The 15,746-nt window shown below is 36.0% G+C and overlaps 1 protein-coding gene across 1 annotated transcript in view; it reads left to right on the forward strand.

The window, feature by feature from the left end:
* Nucleotides 1-15,746, forward strand: part of LOC127648605 (calsyntenin-2-like) — a 366,638-nt gene that overhangs the window by 125,841 nt on the left and 225,051 nt on the right. Inside the window, exon 2 of the mRNA XM_052133275.1 lies at nucleotides 6,955-7,077. Within this exon, the coding sequence (XP_051989235.1) occupies nucleotides 6,955-7,077 (123 nt within the window). The remainder of the gene's footprint in view (nucleotides 1-6,954; nucleotides 7,078-15,746) is intronic.

Here is a 15,746-nt window from a genome sequence, read left to right on the forward strand (position 1 = left end):
CCCTTCGGTCCTTAGCAAATTCCATCCTTCAAGTACTGGATTATCCTACGTCATTGAGCCTAATTAATCTTTTTAGTCATTTCTGTTATTTTTTTCAGTGCAGGATGGGGGATGGCATTCTTACTATTTGCACATGTTAAATAACACTTTCCTACTAATGCCCCAATTGCAATAGCAGATGATGACAGGCTGCCTGGGGCTGCTCTTTGACTCTTTTGACTTGGATTTGTGTTGTTATTTTTTTTTTGTTTACCACCATATTTCAATCATGCAATGTTAATTGCACCAGTTAAATAATCAAAATGAAGCCTAATTTACATTTGAAAATGTTGTGTGCACTAAGATGATGGCTGACAGTTACATCATTTAAAAACAGTGCAGTGCTATTTCAGCGCATTTAGCACCTGGTTAAACTGGATTGTGCAAGGAGAATAAGTTGCATGTTTTACCATACACAAAAGTGGCACAGCTGTAAAGTGGGTTCGCCTCACTGTGTTTACCAGGCCTGTGGCTAATGGTATATTTATCCTTTGTGTAGCCAAGTTGGAGGCTTGTTGTGTACAGGATGCTCTAATTGAATTGTGAATGAGCTCTTTGCTTAGAACCTCAAAACAGTTATTTTTCTTCTAACTACTTTTTTTGTCGTTTACACGGTGCTTGCAAAACCACTATATGCTAAACAGTTACTGTAATAAATTATGTATTCCTGTATATCATTGGTTTCTGTCTCTCTCTGACTGTCTCTGACTCTCTCACTTTCTTTTACCTCTGTGTCCTCCTGAGTCCCGTATGCAAGTTTTGATTGTTGTTGAATTCCATTGTTATGAGCAGAATGTAATGTTATGGTGTTGAGTGGTCAAAAATGTATAGCTTGTTGTGTGACACTGAGTGAGCAGTCAAATTTAACATCAATTTTGCTGTCTGTCCCCAAGTTTAATTACTGTTGGAATGCTGACTGGGATTTTCATTATAGCAGGTTGAGGAAGGGTCAGAGTAGATTTGCAAACGTTCACTTCCTCCCCCGGCAACATTTTATCAGGTGCTTGAAATGCTGAAATAATTATATATCAAACTGAATAAATAATTGATTCTATAATAACCCATTTCTTGTCCTCTCGTTGTAAGACCCGACCTGAATTTCCTGCCTCCCTCCCTGGGATCAACTGCTGTAGCGTGCTTGAATATTAAAACATTATCACAGTGTCTGTGGCTTACATACAACCAACATCATAGTGAAGGTCTGTAACTTATGCCCATCCCCAAACATATTCTTTACCTTGGTACAACACTTTTGTCTTTAAGATGTCTTCAATATGTCACATTAATTAAGTAGGAACAACAAACTTAACATAGGCTAGATGTAATAGTAACAAAGGAGGGGAAGCTACAGTAACTAAAAATAGTGGCACTATTGGGAACTTATAGGGATGGTTCACCCAAAAATAAAAACTGTCATAATTTACTCAGCCACATGTGGTTCCAAACCCAAATGACTTACTTTCTTCTGTGGAAAACAAAAGGAGATGCTAGGCAGAATGTTCAGTCTCAGTCACTATTCGTATTCATTTTTTTTTTAAGCAGTAGTAGTAAAACAAGTTGACTATAAATTGATATATTTTTTGTAAATGTATTTAAATTTGTATGTTTTAGTAGTATTAGTGGTATTTAGTATACATTTTTGGGTTTTATGATGCTGCCACCTGTAGTGGTGGTCGGGAAACCCAATATATGAATAAGAATATAATTTTAATGAAGAAAGAGTTTGGGTGCCAGGCAGAGATTAGATCTCCACCAGAATATAAAAGAAAACTCTGCAACATACATCAAACAGTAGTTCCACAATAATCCCTTTTAATTAGTCATTCAATTAGAAAAAAATAAAATTATTTTCAAGTAGTTTAATTTGGGTATTTAATGAAAAATAAATCCTCTAACAGGTTAAGATGAATTTTCAAATTAATTTAGGATACCCCTTTAATAAATAAACAACTGTCAGTCCTTTACCCCAAGCAAATTATAACCCATAAAAAGTCACATAAAAGAAACAAATGGAACTGAAAAAGAGACATAAGAAGAAAATCACAGAGTTGTTTTAGCTTGGGGAGAAAGAAATGAGTGGCCACTCGTGGATGTGGGAAAACTCTGGAAAAATGGGGGAAAAGTAATAGCAGCAGGGATACTGAGATCAAAGCACAAATAAGAGAGTTAATTCCAAACCAGCTCGTTAACCTCAAAGTCCTTTGATCGTCCCACAGATCCACGTAAGCAAGGAGAAATGAAATCAACACACCGCTTTCCCAGGGATTTTTTATGTTTGTTTGTTTTCTTAACTTTTTCTTATTCACAACATTTGTATTCCCCTTCAAAAGTTCCTGCATACATGCCAGCCACTTCCTTCTTTTTTCTCTCTTTTCCCTTCCCTTCCCTTACCATCTCCTACTTCTCTCTCTCTCCTGCGGATGCCCTCTTAAAGAGACAAGACAGGTGCAAGACAGGGCATTCTGTTAAGAAGACTTGCTACACACCCTAATAAGGATCTTGCTTGTATTGCCTGATACTATGCACAACGCTCTGTTTTTACATGTGCTATATGTGTCAGAAATGATCTTTTCCATTAAGGAAGAATATTTACCTGCTGGAGTTTTTTTAGAGACATTTTTTAGCTTCATGAAGGAATTTTAGGGAATATTTTTTCTAACCATTAAAATATAATGACATCACCGTTTTTTTTTTTTTTGGTCAAATAGTTACATTTAATTCACTACAATGCACTACAGAGCGGCAGTTCTGTGGACGGAAACACTGTTGATGAGACAGGTCAACGGAGAATGGCCTTGAGCTGACAAAAAGGCTACGGTAACTCAGATAATGGTAGCGGATGGGCTACAACAGCAGAGGACCACATTGGGCACTTTATTAGGATCATAGTGTTCCTAATAAAGTGCTAAAGATACTTTGAAAGATGTTTCAAATAAGTACCCCCCCCCCCCCCCCCCCTGTCCCTCTCAGTGGCATTTTTGCTCTAAGCCACAGTTAATATCTGATCTGTTCTGATAGTATCATACATAAATATTATTAGCCCTAATGATAGCTTCAATGTAACTTAGTTAAATTTTTGTAACCTAGTAACAGTTTTTTTTTTTTTTTTACTTTAGCTAAGTGCCTTTTCAAAAGGATAGCTTTACTGTAGCTTAACTACTGTAAATGATCTCACTTCCACATTACCTTAGCACCGGAAGAGTGCATGCCCCCCAATTGCAGAGGGTTGTTTTCCTAATGGTAGCTGTGTTGGTGTGTGCGTATCCATATACATCTGCCATTATGTCTTGTGTTTTGTTGGCTGTGTGTGAGGCAGAGCTCTCGAGTGCAGGGGAGTGGATGGAAGAGAAAAGTCCACATTTGAATTAGCTTCCATCACAGTGCTCTAATGCTGTATTATGTCTGCAGACATCCCATGGGTAATAGCTCAGGGATTACAGAGAAGGCATATTGCTCTTAGTGACACCATTAACCTTATTAGAGAGCAAGAGTGAGAAGGAGAAAGTTCCATGTGTATTTGCAGTGACTGGAGCCTGAAGAGATCTATCATTAGAATAGAAATACCATATCCAAATTACAGTTGTACATGATGAAGTTTTTTTTTTGTCTTGTTTTTTTTTTCTCGAGACCGTGACATTTCCCACAAATGCTTGAATAGATATTTACTTACAGTAATACACCATGCTGTTAATAAAGTTAATAGAGGTGTCATTTCTGTCTGGCAGGTCACACAATGCATCATTTTTCATTCATTTTCATTTATTTTATACATACTGGTGATAAAAGTCATATTGTGCCACCACCTCAGTGTGTTATATCCCACAATCTTTACATCTGCAATACATACTCATTTGTCTGCCTCTAGACTTTGTGGTGTGTGTATCTGTCTGCGTATAACACACCAAAATACAACTCTCCAATTCATCTAGTGTCTACTGTCAGTGTTTTCAAGTTAGGCAAAACAAGCTGAGATATAGTAGTAATGATGTTTGCAAGTGTTTGTGACTTTGAAAAGTGGATTTCTTTGGAAAAGCATAGGGGTTTGTTTAAATGCATGTGTTTTCTGTCCCTGTAAGTGCATCAGACTTACTGTAAACAGAGAGCGAGAAACCAAGATAAATGAAAAATATCTTCGAAAGAAAGATTGTACTCTTTGAAAACAAGCTTGCGAGCTAGTTTAAACATCCGGCCATCTGAATTGGACAATCTGTGCCCTGTTTTGGATTGCTCAAGTGTAATAAGGATGCTCAAAGTTTTTAGGAACTTTCCACATGAGACTGTGTGGACTATCCTCCACAAGCGGGAAATTGTTTAATTTACTCTTTCGTTAATTGCTTTGGTGGATGTTGAACCGAATCATGAGAGGGGTGACTGAATAGCCAGTACTAATCTAAAACTCTATTAAAACTCCTGCTGGGGAGAGCTTTTGATTTCACAAAGGGCAAATCAAATAGAACATTTTTATGTAAATTTACAACACCCACATTTGTCTTTTGTTTTTAGGGATTTACGTAACATAGCTGAGAAACTGTGCACTAATATATTGAAGAAAATGTGAGTGGTGATTGTCTGTACAAAATGCACCACCGGCGATGCAAGGGGGTTGTGTGTGGTTTCCAGGGTGTTGCTGAATGGTTGCTGGGGTGTTCTTGTTGGTTCCGACATTAGGTGGTTACCTTCTAAACCAAAAGTAAAAAAGGGCCACCCTGAAGTGTCTATGATATACTGCTCTAGATATGGCTCAGGTCCCACCTTCAATGTAAGTCTTTGGGATTTTTGTTTAGCCCAATTATTGTCTGCCAGGCTAAACAAATCATAAGTCTGATCGCTTAGAAATGTAATAGTACACCTCTACACAACAAGCTACATGATTTGAGGCATCATGCATATCCATAGCACAAACGATGAGGGATGAATTACATAGCAAATTGTAATACTTGACGCTAGGTTTTCCCTAGCCATAAGGATAAGCAAAAGTAAAAGTGATGCTTAGGGATATTCAAAATGTACAACTAGATCACATCAAAGAATATTGGCAATAATTGTTTTAAAATCTTCAAGTGCTGATAAATAAAATACTCCTATTAAAGGGATAGTTCACCACTCATCATTTAATGACATTCATGCTATCCTAGATGTGTACAAACAACGATTTTTAATTTTTTTCAGCTCTGTAGGTCCTCACAATGCAAGTGAATAGTGGCTAGAACTTTGTAGACCCAAAAAGCATATAAAGGCAGCATAAATGTAATCCACATGACTAAAGTGGGTAAATCTGTCTTCTGAAGCGATATGATAGGTGTGGGTGAGAAACAGATAAATATTTAAGTCCTTTTTTACTATAAATCTCCATTTTCATTTCCACATTATTCTTCTTTTGTTTTTGGTGATTCACATTCTTTAGGCATATCGCCACATACTGGTCAGGGAAGAGAATTTATAGTAAATTGAATAGTGAATTTAAATATTGATGTGTTTCTCACCCACACCTATTACATGACTTCTGAAGATATGGATTTAAACACTGGAGTCGTATGGATTACTTTTTTGCTGCCTTTATATGATTTTTGGACCTTCAAAGTTCTGGACAACATTCAGTTGCATTGTTTGGACATATAGAGCTAAGATTTACTTTTTCTCACCTTTTCTCCCTAATTTGGCATGCCCAATTCCCATTGCACTCTAGGTCCTCGTGGTGGCGTAGTGAATTGCCTCAATCCGGGTGGCGGAGGACGAATCTCAGTTGCCTCCTCGTCTGAGACTGTCAGTCCGTGCATTTTATCACGTGGCTTGTTGAGTGTGTTACCGCGGAGACCTAGCACGTGTGGAGGCTTCACGCTATTCACCACGTGCCTGACCGAGATCGAGAACCACATTATAGCGACCACAAGGAGGTTATCCCATGTGAATCTAACCTCCCTAGCAACACAGGCCAATTTGGTTGCTTAGGAGACATGGCTGGAGTCACTCAGCACACCCTGGATTCAAACTTGCGACTCCAGGGGTGGTAGTCAGCATCAGTAATCGCTGAGCTACCCAGGCCCTTGCTAAGATATACTTCTAAAAATCTTTGTTTGTGCTCAGCAGAAGAAAAAAGTCATACAGATCTAGGATGGCATAAGGGTGTGTTAATGGTGAGAGAATTTAAAATTTGTCTTAATTAAACTTTACAAATCACTGGTGATACAGTTGTTGCTTTTTAAAATACTTTTAGTTAAGTATTGTACATTAGATTTGATGAGCTGAAAAGACTGCAATGGTACATGCTGTTTCATCCATAGAGATCTTGCAGGCATGCTTTCCTATCACTGGGTAGAGGATTGCACAAGTCTCATCCATTGATAAGCATCTTGTTTTAGTATCTTTACCTATGCAGCATCCATAGAAAACCACAGGAACAAAAGGGCAGGCCAATAGTTGATAAATGAAGGTGTTTCCCATGATACATGTTAGAGGAGAGAATGATGCGGCCATTGGGGGAACTGAACAAATAGCTTGTGCTTATTTGACATGTATCAACTCACATTTGAAGCCATTCTTTGCATGAACAATGCATGAACATTTTTAAATGGATAGTTCATTCAAAAATGTAAATTCTCTCATTATTTATTCAGCCTCATGTTGTTCTAAACCTGTATGATTTTTTTTCTTTTTTCTGTGGAACACAAAATGTGTACTTCAGTCACCATTCTTCTTACACTGTATGGAAGAAAGGTTCAATGAAAGTGAATGGTGACTGAGATTGACATACTGCCTAACACCTGTATTCCGTGGAAAATAGAAAGTCATACAGGTTTGCAACACAATGAGGGTGAGCAAATGATGACAGAATTTTTGGGTGAATCTCGCTTTGATTTTTCCTGATCTTACTTTGATTTAAATTCTCTCTCTGTTTCTTTTCTCCGTCAATTACAGTGAATAAACACAAGCCATGGATCGAGACGTCCTACCATGGTGTCATCACCGAGAACATGGACACAATCCTGTTAGACCCTCCTCTGGTTGCCTTGGACAAAGATGCCCCTGTCCCCTATGCAGGTACACATCATCCTTTACCTACACTAGCAGTCGTATAGTGAAGGAAATCAGCCAACAGGTACCCAGCAAACATAGAAGACTCCTTCAATACTGTTTAAAAAGCATCCGAGTTGGCACCTCATGAAGCTGTTTAAGGGAATGCCCAGAGTGTTCAGCGATGTAATCTAGTCGAGTGTTTCCAGCCTTTGTTGCCTTATGTACACCTACAGCCCAATCAGAAGTGCTCAAGTTCCCCATTTGTCGATGCCAAACCAGAAATGTGTTCCTTTTAGCTTGTATTATAATGATTACAATTATTTGTAGGTGTACTCGGAAACCTAGCCTCAAGCCCAGCCAAGCAAGCTTGAAATGAAAGTGAGAGTGGAAGTGAAGCGAAAGTGCCATAAAAGCAAATTGACATTGTTACTTCAGTAAATTAGCTTTTTATGTCGAATTTACCTTTAAAATTTCTAGTGGTTAGGTTTAGGTGTTGGTTTAGGTTAAGGATGTCTCTTTTAATCACCTCTAACTTATCTGTTTTAGCATTATTAGTTAGGTTTAGGTTAAGGTTTTAGGTTAGGGGGTACATTTTACTTATTAAAACATCCATCTAATATTTACCCTTAAAACCTAGTCTAATTACAACATAATTTCACTCACTTTTGGCACCTCACGCTGGACATATCACATCTCATGAGATCAGGCTGTCCATTTGTTATTTCATAGTTAAACAATTTTGAAAACACTAATTAATATAGAATGAGAAGTTATGTGAAAGCCTGTGGCTGTTAGTGTAATTCTAAATGAGCTTAAACCATGATGATTCCAGAACATCTAGCGTTATTACCATATACTATATGATGGCATTTGAATGTAAAAATTGCATGGTTCTTCAGTACAAAAGTCCTGTATTCCTTTGTTTGTGTGTGTGCGAGGGTGGTTGAGTATGAGATTTTTTGATGCCTAATGCTCATATAAAAGAGATTTAGACAATGCTTTTCCCACTGTTATGGAGATAGATCTGCCTGACCTGCCTGCTATTTCGGGGTATGCTGCTTACCTCTGTCTCAATTGTTCTGGTGACACAAAACCCTTGTGTAAGTGGATCTTGTCGCACCCTTTCCAAGGCTGAGTACTCAATAAACCGAATGGCCTTGGAGAACGACTTACACAATAAGCATTCTGGCTTTTGAAGGGATGGAGCAGACACACATTCAATCACATTCTCTCACAGAGAATGACAACACAGCTTTATGACTTAGGTGTTTATGGAAGATGGATTCCATTTTGGTGGGTTTCAAGTGCTGATTGTTAAGAGGGGTGTCAGATGCAAAGTAATTAAAAAGAGTGATTTTTTTTAATACAAAGAGGAAAGTGAGGAAGTACTATGACAGGTAACTCTCCACAGCTCATTAAATGACAGTATCTACAATTAATCTCCTTTCTGGCAGCCTTGAAAAAAAGCTGTTGGGAAGCTTTTCTTGGTTTTATATATTACATTTTCACAGCTCACGCTGTACAATGCTGCTGATAAACATTTGTTTTTCATTTCTCGGAAAATCATTTACATGACAACATTCCCCTTTCTTCACAGCATTACCATTGACTACAGATGATTACTGATTATGTTACTTCAGTGTGTTTTTGTTATTGAAATAGCAAACTTTTAAGGTAAAGAGTGTTGTTTCTGTGCCACTAGTAAAAGTAGTTTTTAGTGAAAAAAAAATTCACTCACAAGCTAAATGGTTAAAAATCACGGCTTTTATAATCAGTGGCTTCATAAATACATCATCAATCTCTATGCTTGGGTCTCTGAGGGTTAAACAGTGCCACATTTTTTTTTATTAAAGTAAAATTATATGTAACGTAATGAGAATGATGATGAATTTAACACCAATTATATTGTTCTACTTAATCTATTGCAGGGCTAATCAAAAGGTAGCCTGCTGGCCAATTCTGGACCGTTTGAAATTTTCAGTGACCTGCCAGAGGTTGTCAGTTGTCTAAGGGGCTGTTCACACTGAACTTTTTTTGTGTCTGTTCATGCTGTTTTTCAATTGTTTTCCTATGTAAACTTGAGCTAGATGCACATTGCTTCTCATCTCAATGTTTTTACCGTGTCTTGTGCAAGAGAACCACATTTTTTAGACTGTTTCAGAGGTTGCACTATGATTGATCATTGTCTGTCATTTTGACAGAATGGGAAGTTTAAAGAACTAATATCATGGATGACTGATAAACATTAGTTCGGAGAAACAGAAAAGTTTTGTACAGTAATTTGGTCAATAAAACTTTAGATTTGACAAGTCAAAAGTATAAATCATTGCATATAAAACTTATATTTGGGTAACGTTGGATGCTACTTCACCAACAATAACAAACTTCACTGTTGTTGTTTAATACAATTTTTATTATAAGTCTTAATTACTCTATATGTTAGGGACCAATTTTTAAAGCAATTTATGGTTTTCTATTTACGTAGTAAGCAAACAGACCTACTATAACACGATATCTGGTAGAAGCTTTATATTAAAACATTCTTGGCCCGTATGCATCAAGGATGTTTTTTTTTTTTTCATTTGGCCCACATGTTGATGAATTTGAATAGCCCTGAACTATAGCTTTGAGAAACTCCAGAAAAGTCCTGTTCAGTCATTACTCTGTTTGATTTATCTATGACATATTAATGGTGGATGGCAGCTGTTGTTAAAGTGTTGCTGGGAAATGGGAGTGTTGTGCTCTGATTGGGTGACAGGTGATATTTCACTGCCTTTTCAGGGAGCCAATGGATACACACGAAAGATTGCTGCCAGGGAGACAAAAAAAAACAAAAAACAGGTCCTCTGTCTCAATCCGTTATTCTCTTTAATTCTTCTCACTCTCGTTAACATTCTTTACTCTTTTCTTTCTCTGTCCCATTCTATTCTTCCACATACAGACTATCAGACTATTGCAGACTGTGAGTTATGCATAGAAGACATCAATCCTGTTTTCGTCTGTTTGGAGAAAGGAAAGCGGGTGTCCTTCTGGCACCACATGAATTGGGGTGTGGGAACACGACCCAGCATTGTTAAGTGCTCGTATCTTCCCTCGCTCACTGTCTATCTTGTATGAGCTCACTTTGATGTAAAATAACGATGATAAGACTGAAGTTGATGATATTTGCTGAGGCAGGGATGCTGAGGATGAATTGTTATTTCTGGGAACATGACTTTCCCCTGTAGAGAAGATAGTGTAGGTCTTGTAGTATGCATGGATCATTATCAATCAAATTACTGTGAAGGATGAGCTGGAGACAGTGAAGAGAGGCAAAAAAGAAAAAGAAAAAGAAATGGCAGCTTCATTTGCTAATTCTTTATTTGAGCTGCAGCTTCACCAGCCTCTTTCCTATTAATCTCTTCTCGCGGATGATGTACAATGCCGTATTGTTCAGCTAAACTTAGCCTTCCTCGCAAAAGATTATCCAACAAAACCAAAGCTAGGAAGCAGTCCAGGGAAACTATGGATGGATTGCAGAAACCACACATGTGAGTGAGAATAGAGGGATGGACTGAAAGAGAATCGCAGTGCCTGCAGTTCAGATACTTTGCAATTGTATTGTGTTCCTTTTTTAGAAGCAGAACCTGCTGTGAAATATATGTGGAAAATTGCTTTTTCTTTTGGTGGCTGTTTCATTCCAACAGCATTGAAAATCCTGTCTTAAAGGGACAGTTCCCCAAAAATTACAATTCTACAAATAATATACAATTTTAATATTATATAAAGACAGCTGTATATTTTCATGCAAATAGACCAATTAATGTTATTATATTAGTTAACATTGCATCTTTTTTCTACAGATATTTGTTTCCTCACCAATATCACAATATTTGAGAAACATTTTCAGTTTAAATGTATTTGCATAATATTTTTTACAAGAATACAGTGTATATGTACATACTTTTGATGGCCAAAAGTTTGGAATAATTTACATTTACATTGATTAATTTGGCAGATGCTTTTATCCAAAGCGAATAATGTCCAGATTTTGCTCTTGAAATTGGTACTTTTATTCACCAAAGTGGCATTCAACTGATCACAATGTATAGTCAGGACATTAATAACGTGAACAATTACTAATACAATTTGAAAGAAAAAAATGTCAGAACTTCTTAAACTACTTCAAAGAGTTCTCATAAAAAAATCCTCGAATGACAGCTTTCTAGCTGTCAGTTTGTCCAGATACTCATGTGACATTTTACCCCACACTTCCTGTAGCACTTGCCATAGATGTGGCTGTCTTGTCAGGCAATTCTCATGCACCTTACACTCACACCGCTGAGTCTTCTCTTTACTCTTGTACATGAGTCTGGTGTTGAGTGGGAAGAATTCAATGAAGCTATCAGCTGAGGACATGTGAGGATTCTATTTCTCAAACTAGAGACTCTGATGTACATATCATCTTGTTTAGTTGTACATCTGGCCTTCCACATCTCTTTCTGTCCTTGTTAGAGCCAGTTGTCCTTTTTCTTTGAAGACTGTAGTGTACACCTTTGTTTGAAATCTTCAGTTTTTTGTCCATTTCAAGCATTGTATAGACTTCATTCATCAAAACAATGATTGACTGACACGTTTCTAGAGAATTTTTGACCTAATATTGACCCTAAGACATAATAATTTCATATATTAAAAGTCTATTGCATACTCTGGCAACTCAAAAACAAACAAAAAGACAACGTTAAGCTTCATTTAATGAACCAAATAGCTTTCAACTGTGCTTGTTATAATGGCAAGTAATCTTCTAAAATTTGCAATTTAGCATGATTACTCAAGGATAAGGTGTTGGAGTGATGGCTGCTGGACATATGGCCTATCTAGATTTGATCAAAAATGACTTTATTCAAATAATAATGGTGCTGTTTTTACTTTAGTAATGTCCTGACTATACTTTGTGATCAGTTGTATGCCACTTTGGTGAATTAAAGTATTAAAGACACCCCTGAAGTTTCCTTCAGAAACAACAAAATCTGTACATTATTCCAAACTTTTGGCCGTGTGTGTGTAAATATATATATATAAATATATTATATATATATATATGTATGTGTGTGTGTGTGTGTGTGTATATTTCTGTACAAGGCAGATTTACTTTTATTTGCTTTTATTTTTACATAAAAGAATTCTGCCACCCCAGTGCCTCTTTGAAGCCCCTTGAGCCCAGTTAGAAAAAATAAATACAAATTTAGACAGTAGTAGAGACAGGTGAGGGGGAGAGAGGGGGTTGAACGGGATCAGGTCATGACCCAGACAGATTCAAACAAAATGAGCATGTCATGAGAAGGTGTGCTGAAACAAGCTTTTAGAGTTTCATATATTAAAAGATTATTCTTCACTCAAAAAAATATTTTAGCCTATTTTTAAGATGTATCCATTTCAGTTGAATAACAAATTTCCATCTTATTGAATTGAATAGTCTTGAAGAAAATGTAATTAATAAAACTTGAATTTTTTAATATTTGTACATTTTATTTTGTTATTCAGTTGAAATTGATACATCTTAAAAATAGGCTATGAGTGTATAAACTGTTATTACAAAATAATGTTTAACAAAAGTTAAAAAGAGAAACTATCTGTTAAAGCAATATGTCTGTATTTTGATCTTGTTAGTGGAAGAAGAGAGTGTTGATTATGTGCTGGTCACAATTACTTCCAAGGTGTGACAGGCTGTCATTAATATAGGGGTGCTGTACATGATGTTAAAAATCACACATATATTTTCAGCTCAATCTATTTCCGACAATGTCTCTTACTTGGTATGAATAAGAGCTTATTAAAGTATCAGTGTGCAAAAGTTTCAGCCAGTGTTCGAGTTTTTGAACATGAAAAATGTATAGTGAGGATGTTTTCAAAAAATATTTCAAGAATAATGTTTATTTTTCAATGAACTTCATACAAAGTGCAGTAAACATACATTAAATTAATTAATTAATATTTGATGTGACCCAGGGTTAGAAATTATATATATTATTTATATATATATATATTTATATTTCTAGGGGCAAAAATTACACAAAAAAATGACCCCGAAATTCAAAATGTGGGGGAAAAAAATTGGCCTGGCAAGGAATTCCCCTTTTTTGCTTTAGGGATGTCCAATACCATTTTTCTGAGATGGAGTATGTGTACATTTAATTTTTCTTTTTTTTTTTTGGTACTCATTACTTTTTGGTAATTATTATATATATATATATATATATATATATATATATATATATATATAATTATTATTAGTAGTAGTATAACAGTGAATATTACATTTATGTCATACGAATTTTGGCTGAGCTTTTATTTTGAAGTGTTCCTGTGTTGTGATAACCAAGGAGCTCTCTCATAAGACGGGAGCTTCCCACTCCAGAAGAGCAGGTCTTTACATGAGTCAAAGTGATTATTAAACCACAAAAGGCTGCTATTTAAATGAATAAATATGTACTCTTTATGTGCCTTGCACTACAAGGTGAATTTGCTCTCTGTTCACTGTCATCTGCTACAAATAGACTGCTCGATGCTCATGACGGATTTATATTAGCCAAGGAGGAGCTTTTGGGTCCACACTCTCTCCACACATTCACATGTGCTTAACTTTGCAACGTGCTGCTCATGCAAACTAGATATTTATATAATTCATTTGTATCTTTTTCGATAGAACATTAGAACACTAGGACATAACGTGATTTTTAATTTGTGCACTGAATGTTTACGTAATGACATTCGTACATCAGATTGTACCGGTTTTTGTTATTGGAGCATTTGTATGAGTATGAGTACATGAGCGCGGTATAGGCCCCGATTCTGATATAAGTATTGGGACATCCCTAGATTTTTTATTTGTAATACTGTATCTTGTATATTTCCTAATATTCTATCATAGTCCTAGTTATACATATTATGTTATATGGCATCCAAACCTATCATATCGCTTCTGAAGACATAGATTTAACCACTGGAGTCATATGGATTACTTTTGTGCTGCATTTATTTGATTTTTGGAGCTTCAAAGGTCTGGTCACCATTCACTTGCATTTTCTGGGCCTACAGAGCTGAGATATTCTTCATTTGCATTCTGCAGAAGATAGAAAGTCATACATATCTGGAATGGTACGAGAGTGAGTAAATTATGAGAGCATTTTCATTTTTGGGTGAACTATCGCTTTAAGGCTGTCTCATTTGCCTCATTCTCTTCATTTAATCCCAGACTGACTTAATGATGTTGAGATCAAGGCTCTGTGGAGGCTATACCATCTGTTGTAAGACTCCTTTTTCTACTTCTATTTTATTTGCAAAAGGGATATTTGGAAAAATTGGATATTTCCTATTGACACACCAAATCAGAATATATAAAACAACTATCTTCAGACTTATGTTTCGGTGAAACATCTATAGACTTTCACAGTACTGTATATCATGCTGTTTTTTTTAACACAATCACAGCACCTGCAACAAAGTTCACAATAAGCACAGTTAGTAATAACAAATACAAAGCACATACAATACACCAATGAAAAAATGTCAACCAAATTAGCATGGCCCTGACATACAATTCTACACACATTCATCAGTAGATGAAAAAAACAATGAAAGATGATTAGTTTCTTTATGTAGGCTCTCTAAACAATAAATGCAATTAGAGTTTATATGTGGATGTTTCCACATATTTATTTTAATTAATCCAATAACCATATGCCTAATAATGCAGATTAGGTTTTAAAACAGGCAGCCTCAAAAGCAGTGGAGCATTTCAAAACATTTCAGCTAAATGCATTTCATAGAAGCCACCTTGTGGGATGATTGAATAAATACCCCCAGAATTGGCCATACACACTAAAAGAAATGTATCTTTAAGCTCTAATTTACATGTCTTCTGATTGGATTTGCTATTTGTGCCTTGATGCTTTTACCAGTGGAAAATTTGATTGCTCAGAGGTTACTATTTCATGGCTCAGGAAAATTAATTGAGTTCTCATTTATGTTCATTTAAAGGGATAGTTCACCCCAAAAATTGTATTTTATTCACTTACCCTCATGTCGTTTCAAACCCACATGACTTACTTTCTGCTACAGAAAAAGGTATATATTTTAAATGTCACTGTTGCTGATTTACATACAATATCAGTTGACAGTGACTAACTTTAACCTCCTGAGACACCCAGCGTGACTGCTCTGTGTATTTTACTTTATAGTTATTTTACTTTTGCTTTTTTGATTTGTAACTAGTAGCACCTAAACATATATATATGTACACTGGCAGCCAAAAGATGGAATAATGTACAGATTTTGCTGTTTTGGAAGGAAATTGGTAATTTGGTACTAGAAAATCACTTGCCATTATATTAAACACAGTTGAAAGCTATTTGGTTTGTTAAATGAAGCTTAACATTGTCTTTGTGTTTGTTTTTGAGTTGCCACAGTATGCAATAGAGTGGCATGTCTTAAGATCAATATTAGATCAAAAAAGGCATAAAAGAAACAGCTTTCTCTGAGGAATGAAGGCTATACAATGCTTGAAATGGCCAAAAAATTGAAGATTTCATACAAAGTACACAGTCTTCAAAGACAAAGGACAACTGGCTCTAACAAGGACAGAAAGAGATGTGGAAGGGCAGATGTACAAATAATCAAGAGGATAAATACATCAGAGTCACTAGTTTTAAATA

The sequence above is a fragment of the Xyrauchen texanus genome, chromosome 9 (assembly GCF_025860055.1).
Source record: "Xyrauchen texanus isolate HMW12.3.18 chromosome 9, RBS_HiC_50CHRs, whole genome shotgun sequence".
Classification (NCBI taxonomy): domain Eukaryota; kingdom Metazoa; phylum Chordata; class Actinopteri; order Cypriniformes; family Catostomidae; genus Xyrauchen; species Xyrauchen texanus.